The sequence below is a fragment of the Neomonachus schauinslandi genome, chromosome 5, assembly GCF_002201575.2.
Source record: "Neomonachus schauinslandi chromosome 5, ASM220157v2, whole genome shotgun sequence".
Lineage (NCBI taxonomy): Eukaryota > Metazoa > Chordata > Mammalia > Carnivora > Phocidae > Neomonachus > Neomonachus schauinslandi.
In genome coordinates this window covers 8,166,819-8,180,518 of record NC_058407.1, presented here as the reverse complement: position 1 = coordinate 8,180,518, position 13,700 = coordinate 8,166,819, and the positions used below count along the sequence as shown (strand labels likewise).

At 39.9% G+C, this 13,700-nt stretch overlaps 1 protein-coding gene across 1 annotated transcript in view; it reads left to right on the top strand.

Annotated features, from left to right (window-relative positions):
- Nucleotides 1-13,700, top strand: part of XPNPEP3 (X-prolyl aminopeptidase 3) — a 71,581-nt gene that overhangs the window by 30,089 nt on the left and 27,792 nt on the right. Inside the window, exon 4 of the mRNA XM_021687723.2 lies at nucleotides 1,688-1,890. Within this exon, the coding sequence (XP_021543398.2) occupies nucleotides 1,688-1,890 (203 nt within the window). The remainder of the gene's footprint in view (nucleotides 1-1,687; nucleotides 1,891-13,700) is intronic.

The following is a 13,700-nucleotide window of genomic DNA, read 5'->3' as shown; positions in this document are numbered from 1 at the left end:
TCCATGCCCCTCAAAAAGGTCGTTTTTCTCTATGTTTATTCTGGTAAAATTATAATCACTCATAATGTTTTAGGATTCCTTTTCTGGAACTTTTCAGAACCTACACTACATTATAAACTATCTTTAGTGATTCTTGTAAATCTACAGCTCTGGGAAGCATTTTATTTTTTGAAGTGTCCAAAAGTCACTTAGAGCCAAATTTGGTAAATAAGATAGCTGATCAAGTTGGAAAGTACTAATTTTAGCCAAATATGTATGGTTGTAAAATTATAGTCTGATTTTCTTGTATGGTTTATAAATCATTTCTGAAGTCAGTTTCTAAAAGAAAATTCCAAAATTGTTTCCAGTGATCACGGAATTTATTGGACTTGTTTCCTGCAAAGACTCCTTTGAAAGAAAATACTCATTTGAATATGCAAGTTCTAACATGTTTGAATTGTTTTCATTGCTTTATGCAAGTATTCTCTATGTTACAGAGGTAATTACTCAGCTAAATTAGTGGAACTTTTTTATATCTTCACAAAGTCAGAATCATTTTTTTTTTAGCTTTTTTATTTTTTTAATTAGTCCCTAGCTGTCCTATTCAACAGTGTAAATTTCATCAACCTAGTACTGTTAAATAAAGCCTTACACCAAATGTATTTCTCAAAAGTACTTTTCATTCACCATTCTTAATGTTAGTAGTTTACTAGATAAAAGTAGTAGGCAAAGGAAAAGATTCGTGAAATCATACTTATTTAAAAGTTTAAAAACCAAAAAAAGTTGGGCTATGATTTCATACCCTAAGAACAGGTAGTAGAAGTGGTTTTACTGTTTTAAAAGTACAATTAAATTTCTATTAAAAATAAGATTAGCGTTTGACATATAATATACACTTAAAACCATTTTTATTTTAAAATGAAAATATTTAGGTTGTATCACTAATATATAACCAATCAAAATTTCTAGGATTTTTCCCCTCTTCTTTCCCAAATACTTTGTATAAAACATACAACCTTCAGACTTCAGTTGTTGGGAATGCTGCTCTTAGGCCACGTCAGGAAAAAAGAAAGGGACGAATGGAGACGTGGTGTAAGTGGGAACATTTTCATTATGGGCCTTCACATCTTATATCTCAGGCACATAGAGACCAGTTCCTTGGGTCTCTAGAGTTAAAAGGAGAACGTGGTTGTCTAATGAGAATATATGGCAGATGGGTTAGCACACATTATCCACTAGAGTGTTTCCATAGCCATGAAGAATTGCTCCTAAATGAGATAAGAACCTCCTTTCACTAACACTGAGATTGGAAAGGAAGAGAATACTTTTAACCAGGAGGTCAAGATCTGAGTATTTTTTTCACTCCTCTTATGTTTAGTTATTCAACAGTGCCTCTAGCTCAGTTGTGGTGTGGAGTTCTTTAATAAATAATGAAATCAAAGCTGGAGAAAAAGCTTTAGTCCCATCTACCATCTTTATAAGGAACCCTGAAGTTTGGGGGCAGAAAAGCTGTATATTCGGTGTCAGAATATCTTGCCATTTGCAGGGAATAGCCTTTCCAGTGATACATAACCCTTCAGTTGCTTCAGTCCTGAGAGAGTTATATGTCACGGGTTTTACAGTTTTCACTCTTGTTCAAGTCATTATAACAGTTGGTATTTCTTGTTAATTTTTATTTATTTATTTATTTTTTGCTGCTCATTTTAAGATGAGACAAATATGGTCTGGTATGACTGGATGAGGCCCTCTCACGCACAGCTTCACTCAGACTACATGCAGCATCTGACTGAGGTCAAAGCCAGGAGCAAGAATAAAGTTCGGGCTGTCCAGCAGCTGGTACAGCGCCTCCGGCTGATCAAATCTCCTGCAGAAATTGAGCGAATGCAGATTGCTGGGAAGCTAACATCACAGGTATGGTTCCTATTGAAAAAGTTTTTCCAAATTAAAAAATCTAAGTTCTTAGGGTTCGGTGGGTACCTTGAGGTACCCAGTGCAGTAATCTTACAGTAGATGAGCATCTACCTTCTACTTTAATGTTTAGTGAACATGTCTAGAGACTTGCTCAATACCTTACAAGGCAAGATAAATCTGCCTTCTTGTATCTTTCACCCATGATCTTAGTTGTTTCTCCTTGGAGCAACATAAATTAATTCATTGTATTTCCTTTCCTAATAATAACCACAACAATAGTGGCAGTTAAACACAGTTTGATTGCTAAGGAAGACTCGGGACCCAAAATGACAATGCTTACGAAGCTGTAATTTATTATAGGAAAGGGGTATAGTACAGCAACATTAAAGTAAGAACACCTGTCACAGTCCATGGCTGTCTCACAGAAGGGTTCAGAGAAGCCAGGTGCAGGCTGTCATTGTCCTCCCTCAGTAAGGGCCGGGCAGGATGCTTTTTCCTCTCTGGATAAGGAACCACAGATGGACACACAGAACACGTTGGAAACAGGGGACCCAAAATGGAATCTCAGCTAGAGATTTTTGCGGTTTTGGTCATATTGGCTTATTCCTGCTGTACAACAGCAAAGCCCTTCAGAGAGCTCACAGAGAGACCAAATATAAACCATTAGTCTCACTGCTATCAGCATTCAGAACCTGGTACAAACTGCCCCAAAATTCTTTGTAACACTTTTCATTAATTGTAGTGAAATATATATAACATAAAATTTAAACTTTAGCCATTTTTAAGTGTACAGTTCAGTGGCATTAAATACATTCCCATTGTTGTGCAACCACCCCTACTACATATCTCCAGAACTTCTTTATGATCCCATGTTGAAACTCTATACCCGTTAGACAATAACTTCCCATTTCTCCTTCCCTCTAGCCTCTGCTGATCACCATTTTATTTCCTGAGTCTATAATTTGACTACTTTTTAGGCACCTCATATAAGTGGAGTCATACAATATTTGTTACTTTATTTCTGACTTCTCTTTTTTTTTTTTTTTTTTGACAGAGAGAGAGGGAACACAAGCAGGGGGAGCGGGAGAGGGAGAAGCAGGCTTCCCTCTGAGCAGGGAGCCCAATGCGGGACTCGATCCCAGGACCCTGGGATCATGACCTGAGTCAAAGGCAGACGCTTAACAACTGAGCCACCCAGGCGCCCCTATTTCTGACTTATTTCATCAAGCAAAATGTCTCCAGGATTTATCCATGCTGTGGTATATATATCAGAATTTCCCTTCTTTTTAAGGCTGAATAATATGCCATTTTATGTATATGCTACATTTTATTTATCTGTTCTTGTTTTGATGGACATTTGGGCTGTTTCTGTCTGTAGGTATTGTGAATAATTCTGCTATGCACATTCTGCTTTTCAAACCCCTACTTTCATTTCTTTTGGATATATACCCAGAAGTAGAACTAGTAGATCAAATGGTAATTCTGTGTTCAATATTGTGAGGAACCACCGTACTGTTTTTCATAGGACTTGTACCATTTTACATTCCCACTGGCAATGGACAAGGGTTCCAATTTTTCCATATCCAGGCCAACTTGTTTTCTGTTTTTGGATAATAGCCATTCTAGTGTATGAAAGAGATTCTGACTGTGGTTTTAATTTGCATTTTCCTAATGGTTAGTGATGTTGAGCATCTTTTCATGTGTTCATTGCCCTCACAACACTTTTAATGAGTATGTTTCATGCTATGCCTTTACCAAAGTCAGTGCCATACAGGAATTTAGCCAAACAGCTCAAGCTAATTTCAGGAATTAACCCACACAGAGCAGTCCACCCCCATAACCCATTGTCAAGTCTTATTTCTAATAAAACAGTAATCCTTAGTGTGATATCATTTACTTGCCTTGCAATATCTCATAATCATATAAGAAAATAAAAATGTACATGCAGAATCCAAACATTTACAGTATCCAGTGTGGGGTTGGTATGGATTTAAACAGATAGCTAAACATCCATTTATACTTTCCCATGTTTTTGTAACTATACAGTTCTTTCGCTTCTTGGATCTGTAAGTGTCTGCTCCTTATGGTATACATCTGCTGAATTATTAATCTATCATTAATCAACTCTAAATATTTCTCAGACCAGTTCTCCTCCATGGGGATAATGTCCTGAGATAGCTTTAATTCAGTCTCCCACTATATTTGATCGTTAATTTCAGTATTAGTATCTACAATATTAATTTCTTTATGCCTCCTATGTTATACCATATATAGCAATACCATTGTAGTTACAGTATAAATCAGAAAATTTTGGTATAGGGGCACCTGGGTGGCTTAGTCGGTTAAGCATCTGACACTTGGTTTCAGCTCAGGTCATGATCTTAGGGTCGTGAGATTGAGGTGTGCTTAAGGTTTTCTCTCTCCTCTGCCCCTTCTCTCCCCCTCTTGTGTGAATGCACACACACACTCTTTCAAAAAAAAATCTTCATGTAATTTTTTTTTAAGATTTTCTTTATTTATTTGAGAGAGAGAGCATGAGCTGGATGGGGGGACAGAGAGAGGGGGAGAAGCAGACCCCCGCTGAACAGAGCCAAATGCTGGGCTCAATCCCAGGACCCCGAGATCACGACCTTATCTGAAGTCAAATGCTCAGGTTACTGAGCCACCATCAGCTTACCATGCCCCATCATGGTGTAATTATTTTGTCCTCTCCAACACAATCTACCTTTTCTTTTCTTTTCTTTTCTTTTTAAGTAATATCTACACCCAACGTGGGACTCGAGCTCAAAACCCTGAGACCAAGAGCCGCAGGCTCCACTGACTAAGCCAGCCAGACGCCCCTACAATCTATCTTTTCTTATGTACAATATATTATTTCTCATACGAATATAGATCAGAGGCCATATCTCTGTTTTTTTAGGATTCAAAACATCTTGAGAACATAACCAAGTTACATAGTTTGACAAATACTGGTTTCCAGTAAGAAGAAACCTGCAGCAGAACCCATTAATCCACTACAGGAAGCACTCTATATTTGATCATTAACATCAGTATTATCGGTCCAGTACTAGGGCGTGATCTCACAACCCTGATAACATGAGCTGAGCTGAAATTAAGACTTGGATGTGCTTAACCAACTGAGCCACCCAGTGCCCCTTAGTAGGTCTTTTTCAGCAGTATGTCTTTCCTCATTAAAAACAAATATGCCAGGGCACCTGGGTGGCTCAGTTGGTTAAGCCTCTGCCTCCAGCTCAGGTCATGATCCCGGGGTCCTGGGATCCAGCCCAGCATCAGGCTCCCTGCTCAGTAGAGAGCCTGCTTCTCCCTCTCTCTCTGCCCCTCTCCCCACTCAGACTCACTCTCTCAAATAAATAAATAAAATCTTTAAAAAAAAACAAAAACAAATATTCCTGGATGCCTGGGTGGCGCAGTCCTTTGAGCATCTGACTCTTGGTTTCAGCTAGGGTCCTGATCTCATGGGTCGTTGGATCAAGCTCTGTGCTCCATGGGGAGTCTGCTTGAGGGATTCTCTCCTTCTGCTGCCGCTTCCCCCCCTGCCCTGTGCACTCCTGCGCTCTCTCTCTCAAAATAAATAAATCTTTAGAAAAAAAAAACAACAAATCTGCCTGACCAAATACTCCTAAGCAGCTCCTAATTCCACTAAAGCTCTCTTATTTCAAATGGGCCAACAGCAGACATGTCATTGAGTACTAACTGCCTTTGTACAATTAGGAAATACATTTGGTACTTCAAAAATGTTAATTCCCCCAGGCTTAGATCACATGAGTAGTAGTCACTCCTAATAGACTTTGGTTTGAGTGTTTCATAGCACTTCCCATAACCAAACAGATTTCAGAATTCTCAGGAATGTGGACCCACCGAGTTATACCTAGTGCTTGTCCTTTATCAGTGATCCAAGTGTCCCAATTGTTCCTCCTCCTTGTGCCTATTTACTCACAATAACCGGGCAAATAGCTATTTTTACACATAATATTATTATTATTTTTTTTAAAGATTTTATTTATTTATTTGACACAGAGAGAGACAGTGAGAGCAGGAACACAAGCAGGGGGAGTGGGAGAGTGAGAAGCAGGCTTCCTGCCGAGCAGGGAGCCCGATGCGGGGCTCGATCCCAGGACCCTGGGATCATGACCTGAGCCGAAGGCAGACGCTTAACGACTGAGCCACCCAGGCACCCAACACATAATATTATTTTGACAAAAGGGATATGCAGTAGATAACATTCTACCACCATATTCTGGTACGTTTTTATTTTAAGATTTTATTTATTTAGGGTGCCTGAGTGGCTCAGTCGTTAAGCGTCTGCCTTCGGCTCAGGTCATGATCCCAGGGTCCTGGGATTGAGTCACACATCAGGCTCCCTGCTCGGCGGGAAGCCTGCTTCTCCCTCTCCCACGCCCCCTGCTTGTGTTCCTGCTCTCGCTATCTCTCTCTCTGTCAAATAAATAAATAAAATATATATTTTTTTAAAAAGATTTTATTTATTAGAGAGCCATGGGCGGGACGGGGGTGGGGGTGTGGGAGAGGGAGAAGCAGACTCCTGGCTGAGTAAGAAGCTCCACTTGGGGCTCGATCTCAGGACCCTGAGATCATGACCCGAGCAAAAGGCAGAGGCATAGCCAACTGAGCCACCCAGGTGCCCCTCTGGTACCTTTTTAAAGCCATCATCATGATTAATGGCACATAATGTTCTTTGAGATTATTAGTCAATGTTTTTCAGATTCAGCCCGCTAAACATTTTCCACAGGTTGCTTCCCAGCACAGCTCCTCTATAATAGATGTATCCTGTGAAATGAGAATCAAAAAACATTTGCATTGTTGACAGAGCTCCCATTTATTTCTTCATCCATTTTGAGGACATACGTCACTCTGGGAAATGTATTTGTTAGGTTAGCTATTGTTAGCTCTCTTTGGCTCTTCAGGAAAGGACACTCCATCAGAGTCCTTTGCCCCGACAGGCTTCTGAATCAAAGCTAAGAGAAAATATTATTCTCTTGCTTTAAGCATCTCTTTAGGCACCAAAATTATGTTAGATTTTCCCTTTTGTGGCATTCATTTATTGGTTCCCTTCCCCTCAGCAACAATCTGGCCTTTCTTCCTTCTTTCAACACTAATTTTAACCCACACCTTTCCCCCTGAAGTAGAATTTTCTGGTTAGTCCATCTCCAATAATAGGGGGACAGATTGGATAAGTACAGAAAAATAGGACTGTACCATTGGCAACCAAGGCAGTTTTTTTTGAGCTTCAATGGGGGCCAGTGGTCTATGTCATTGTTTTTTACATTGCTGCCTGGCTTGAGTTCCTCCATGTCCATTCATTTCATGGACCTTCATTGCCATTTCAAGAGAATGAATTAGGCCATCAATTTATTGATTGCAGTTACCTACAAACCCTGGCTTTGGGTTTCTTTGGTAAGCATCATTATGGCCTGCTTTGATTTGCCCTCAGAATTTCCATAGAGATTTCCAAAGAACAGTGCCCCACATGTGGGGATCTTTTACTATCCAGTTATTTATGGCCCACTTGTTAGACCAATTGCAGGGCAATTGGCAACAGCCTGGGATCAGTATTTACCCAAATAGCAAGACTTTTATTTGTATCTAGTTCTATCACAGGTAAGAACACAGCATATAATTCAGCTCAGTGGATCAGTCTGTTATTACCTTCTTCCATGAGGATTTTACCTTCTGCTGGACTCAGAGCACCTCCTTTCCATACAGAATTACTCTCAATTCTGAAACTACCATCTGTGAACCAGACCAATTACCTGGCATCCTTGGGCAGTTGGTTGAAAGAAGAGACCCAAGGAAAAAAGGCTCATAAATACAAGTCTGTCCCATCCCCTGGTCACATGCTCTATATAGTGCATTTCCATTTCATGATGCAACTTTTTTGGGCATCGCTCTTCCTACTGGAATGTTCTTCTGACACTAGCAATGATATGATAGGTATTTCAGGTCCTAATTTGCTCTTGTAAGTCTTTTAGTTATTGGGGCGATCTCAGCAAATGCCCCAAAATAAATCAGCAACTGTCTTTCAAAAGACATAGAGTGGAAAGCAACATCTAATAATGTCTTAACACCAAAGCCAGAGGTCATCTTGGAGTAGTGATTATGGCTTTTGGTGGAAACCAGTTGGTATGAGTGCAGGGGCTGACACTTTCTAATATCATTTCAGTGTTAGGATCATATGGTTCTAACATAATAGCTTAAGTCATAGCCTTCTGCAATCTAAGAAGACTTTTTTTGTTAAGGCCCCTAATCAAATAAGGCCTTTTTCATTGTGATTTTATGAATTGGGGCCAAGAACATCCCTAAGTGAAGTATGGTTTCTCTAAAAACCAAATATGTGCAGTAGTGTTGTTGAACCTCTTCAATCTGAGGGTCAGGGACTGATAACAATTTATTCCTAGTGGTTTGTGATATGTCACAGATTGCTCCAACCTATGTAATCTCCCAAAATTCCATAGTCTCTGTGGAGCCCTGGATTTCTAGCAAGGTTAATCAGTCATCCCCAGTCAGTCATATGATTTATGACCTTAGTAAAGTCGCTTTTAACTTGATCCGCAGTTTCAGATGAAAATAATAATACCCAGGGCGCCTGGGTGGCTCAGTTGGTTAAGCGACTGCCTTCGGCTCAGGTCATGATCCTGGAGTCCCGGGATCGAGTTCCACATCGGTCTCCCTGCTCGGCAGGGAGTCTGCTTCTCCCTCTGACCCTCCTCCCTCTTGTGTTCTCTCTCATTCTCTCTCTCGCAAATAAAAATTAAAAAAAAAAAGAAAATAATAATACCCAGGCGCCTGGGTGGCTCAGTCGGTTAAGCATCTGACTTTTGATCTCAGCTCAGGTCTTGATCTCCTGGTCGTGAATTCAAGCCCCACACTGGGCTCCACACTTGGCATGGAGCCTACTTTAAAAAATTAAATAAAGGGGAAATAAAAAGAAAATAATACCATCAATATATTGTATTGTCCAGCTATATTAGATCTCAGTCGTGCCTCATCAGATTGTGACAATATTCAGAAGTTTTAATATTTTTGAGGTAATACTGTATATTGTAAGCCAATCCACAAGAATGCAAATTGTTGTAGGCTCTCATTGGTGATTAATAATGAGAAAACTGCATTAGCCAGATAGTAGAGAATACCAGTCACCTTTAGCTTGTATGAATTGAATAGTCTGGACTGTACTGGACGCAGCTGAGGCTCCTCAGGGTATGGTTTTATTGAGCCCCCTTGTAGTCTACTGTTTGTGACCTGATTCAGCAGTCTTCCTCATTGGCCACACTGGCTTATTTCAGTGAGTTTATGGACACTAATATATCTGACATTTCTTTATTTAGGATAGTAATTTCTTATTGCCTTCTAGGTATCCAATAATGTTTCAAATTTACTAGTTTAATTGGCTTAGGTTAATTCTAAAGGCTCCCATGTTGCATGTCCAATGAGTACTGGATGAAGAGAGGATCCAAGTTACTCCTTTTTTCTTATGACCCAGTAGGCAGAGGAATTTTTATTCAAACATTATATTCATATCAGTTATACAGTCAGGTTAGGGAGACATCACAGTATCCTTTTTTTTATTATACATTCTAACTTCTAAATAGACTTTAATTTTTATTCTTTCCACAGTAGCATCCCCACATTCCCTTGAATTAATTCTGTCATCCCTAAGGGGTTCATTTGCAGTCCTAGGCAGTGCTGCATAGTGTTCCTGTATTCAGTAGATCTAAAAGAGTTTCTTCTCTGCATCCAGCCATTCACTCACACATTTGTTAAAATGTCTTGAGTTCCCTGCCAGAGATGACCTGGCATGATATGAAGCATAGCAATCTTCTTTTTCCATTATTATCTTTATATTAAAAGCCTGTATTTTGACATCTGATGATAGTGGCTCATTAGAATCTTTTTCTTTCTAAAATTCCTCTAAACTCAGATAAATTGAGTATATCTGCCTTGGGATTTTTATACCCTGAGAAGTTTGAAGACAGGCAGTTGCCAGTTCTCTGCCTTACTGTAAAATTATCAAAACTTGGCACTCTTCAATTTCTGCCTTTTTATTTCATTTTTAATTAAACATAAAAAACTGAATTTGTTGGGCATCTGGGTGGCTCAGTTGTTAAGTGTCTGCCTTCGGCTCAGGTCATGATGCCAGAGTCCTGGGATCGAGCCCCGCATCGGGCTCCCGGCTCAGCAGGAAGCCTGCTTCTTCCTCTCCCACTCCCCCTGCTTGTATTCCCTCTCTTGCTGTCTGTCTCTCTGTCAAATAAATAAATAAAATCTTAAAAAAACAAAAAATTGTTTAAGGATCTGAATTGTTACCCCCTTATTTTCTTTCCATTTGCTATTTTTTTGTTGTAAAATTTATATAACATAAAACTTACTATTTTAACCATTTTTAGGTGTATAATTCAGTGGCATTAGGTACATTCACATTGTTGTACAACCAGCACCATTATCTATTTCCAGAACTTTTTCATCGTCCCAAATAGAAACTCTGTAACCATTGGACAATAACTCCCATTTCCCCTCTCTCCAGCCCCTGGTAACCTCAAACCTATTTTGAACTTGTCTACTAGAATCATACAACATTTATCTGTTTTTTTCTTGTGTTGCCTATATGCTTTTGGTGTCATATCAAAAAATTATTGCCAAATCCAAGCTCATGAAGCTTTTCCCCTATGTTTTCCTCTAAGAGTTTTATAGTTTTAGCTCTTATGTTTTGGTCTTTTGATCCATTTTTTTTAGTTAATTTTTGTATGTGTTTCTCAGCAGAAACATATGGGTAAATCTTCATGACCTTGGATGTGGCAATGGATTCTTAGATATGACACCAAAAGCAGTAGTAACAACAACAATAAAAAATAGATAAATTGAACTTCATCAAAATTAAAAGCTTTTGTGCATCCAAAGACATTATCAAGGGAGTAAAAAGATAACTTATGAACAAGAGAAATATTTGCAAATCTATATTTGATAACAATCTAATATCCAGAATATATAAAGAACTCCTACAACTCAACAACAAAAAGACAAGGGTCCGATTTTATTCTTTTACATGTCCTCTTTCTTACTGGATTTTCTCCTGTGAAGTCCTAAACTCATTATCTTTTTATTATCCATAGGAGGAAGTTGAGATTAAAGATCTGAAACTATCTTTTTATATCCTCCTGGGGTCCAACAACAAAGTCATATATGAAATCCTTTATTACAGTGTCAGTCATAACCTGAGTAAGTAGGATCCCATAAGGGTGTTCATTTTCTTCATCAGATAGCCAGTGCAGTAGTACCTGCATCCACAGCATTGATGCAGCTTTAGGACGCAGTGACAATTTTTATAACAAGGGAGAGGCAGGGCAATAGTCCTTCTATGTTGGACCCCTCCCTTAATCCATTCTAGTAAACTAGGGATTGTCATGTGAACCACAGTGAGCACTAACATTTCCCTACCCTCAGCAGTATTTAAAGCCAGAGATACTGTTCCTTGATCTAAAATTCTCAGGAGCCATTTTTAAAAAGAATTCATCAGGTTGTTGTATCTAAATCTGCAAAATGGCTCATTTCCTTCACTGAATAATCCCTTCATGATCTTTTGTCCTCCATCATCAGTTTACCCTACTTGAATTAGTTGTAGTGTGTCTCACAGCTGATTTATAAAAAAATTAAAGGTGCCTGGGTTCCTTTGGTTGGAGCTCCACCTGCCGGCCACAAAGGTGAAACTCTTGTGGAGAGTCATCTTGCTTTCAGCAAAGAGCAAACAACACCACTGGGTTTTTAACAGAACTGTCATTGATTTGCAACTTCCTTCCAATCTATTTTGCTAGCTGCTGAAGTTCAGGTTTTATTATTTCCTGATACCACTGATTTCAAAGCCAGTGCTAATTCAAACCAAGGATGGCTTGGCCGTCACCCAAGCTCATAGTAGCACTTTCATCCTCTTTATCAGAATCATTCTTTTTCTTTCAAAATAATGCTTTAACTATATATTTAATTAAGAATAATTCAGATATGCTAGAACAACTGGATATCCACATGCAAAAGAATGATGTTGGATCCCTACCTCACACCATATACAAAAATTCACTCAAAATGGATCAAAGACCTAAACTTAAGAGCTAAAACTATAAAATTCTTAGCAGAAACATAGGGGTAGATCTTCATGACCTTGAATTTGGCAGTGGATTCTTAGGTATGACACCAAAATAAGCAACACAAGAAAAACAGTTAAATTGGACTTCATCAAAATTAAAAACTTCTGTGCATCAATCAAACAACACTATCAAAAAAGTGAAAAGACAACCTACAGAATAGGAGAAAATATTTGCAAGCCATTTATACAATAAAGGTATAGTATCCAGAATATGTAAAGAACTCCTGCAACTCAAAAACAAAAAGACAACCCAGTTTAAAAATGGATAGAGGAGGAGCCTGGGTGGCTCAGTCAGTTAAGCATCTACCTTCGCCTCAGGTCATGATCCCGGGGTCCTGGGATTGAGCCCCAAGTTGGGCTCCCTGCTGAGAAGGGAGCCTGCTTCTGCCTCTCCCCACTGGTTGTGCTCTCTCTCGCTCTCTTGCTCTCTCGCTCTCTCAAATAATCTTTTTTAAAAAAATGGGCAGAGGACTTAAATGGGCATTTCCCCAAAGAAGATATACAAATGACCAATAAGCACATGAAGAGATACTTAATATCATTAGCTGTTAGGAAAATGTAAATCAAAACCAAAATGGGATACGACTTCATACCCAGTAAGATGACTATAATTTAAAAACAAAATACACAGGAGGGGAAGATGTTGGTGGAATAAGAGAACCCTAGGCTCATTTCATCCCACAAATACAACTAGATAACTATCAAATCATCCTAAGTACCCCAGAAATTGATGTGAAAACTGGCAGGACAAACTCTACAACTAAAGGTAGGGAATAAGCCACATCGAAGAAGGTAGGAAGTGCAGAGACACGTCTTGGGAGATAATCGGATTGTGGCTGCTGTGGTGGGGAAGGAGCCACAGTCCCAGTGAAGGGCAAGAGACAAACTAGCACACAAGGGAGCACATGGGGAAAACAATCCCCATAGCAATTGGCTTGGAAAGCAGGAGGGCCCAAATTTTGTGAGTTCTTGCAACCAGAAGGGCTTAAAGCCTGGAGTTCAAAAGGTTAGCATGCTTGGCTCTGGGAGAGCTCAGAGGACAATGGGGCTGTTCTTGGAAAAAAGGCAGGGCAAACAGCCTGTGGACATACCGCATAGAAGCAGCTATCTAAAGAGCTATCTGAAGGGCACACACTGGGGGTGGGGGGGTGGGGGGGCTTGTTGCTCATCTCAGAGCATGTCCCAGAGAGGCAGCAATCACGGAGAGATCCCTCTGGGAACAAAGGAACTGGCGAGCTCCATTTATCTTATCTCCATAAGCACAGGGCCACCTGTGAGAATCAGCACAGTGTCAGCACTTGCTACCTAACTTGCTTACACCAAGCCCCACCCCCAGTGCTCTGGTGGAACTGCCCTTCTCACTCACACTCCCCTCAGTCCTAGCTCATTAGGCCCCCTACCCCAGAAGACTGGCCCAAACCCTTGCCAACACCATGTTTCCTGGCCCGGGAGTTTTATAAGGCCTTGGTTCCAGTGGCATCAGTAACAGATCTCATTTCACAAGCAAACTAGAGCACACCTAGTTGAAAGGTACCACATTCAGGCCAGGGATCAGACACTGCTTACAACAGGCAGAGAGCCCCTGAAGACAACTGGCCTGAAGGGTAAAGCAACCAGGACACAACAGCAGGGTGCAAGC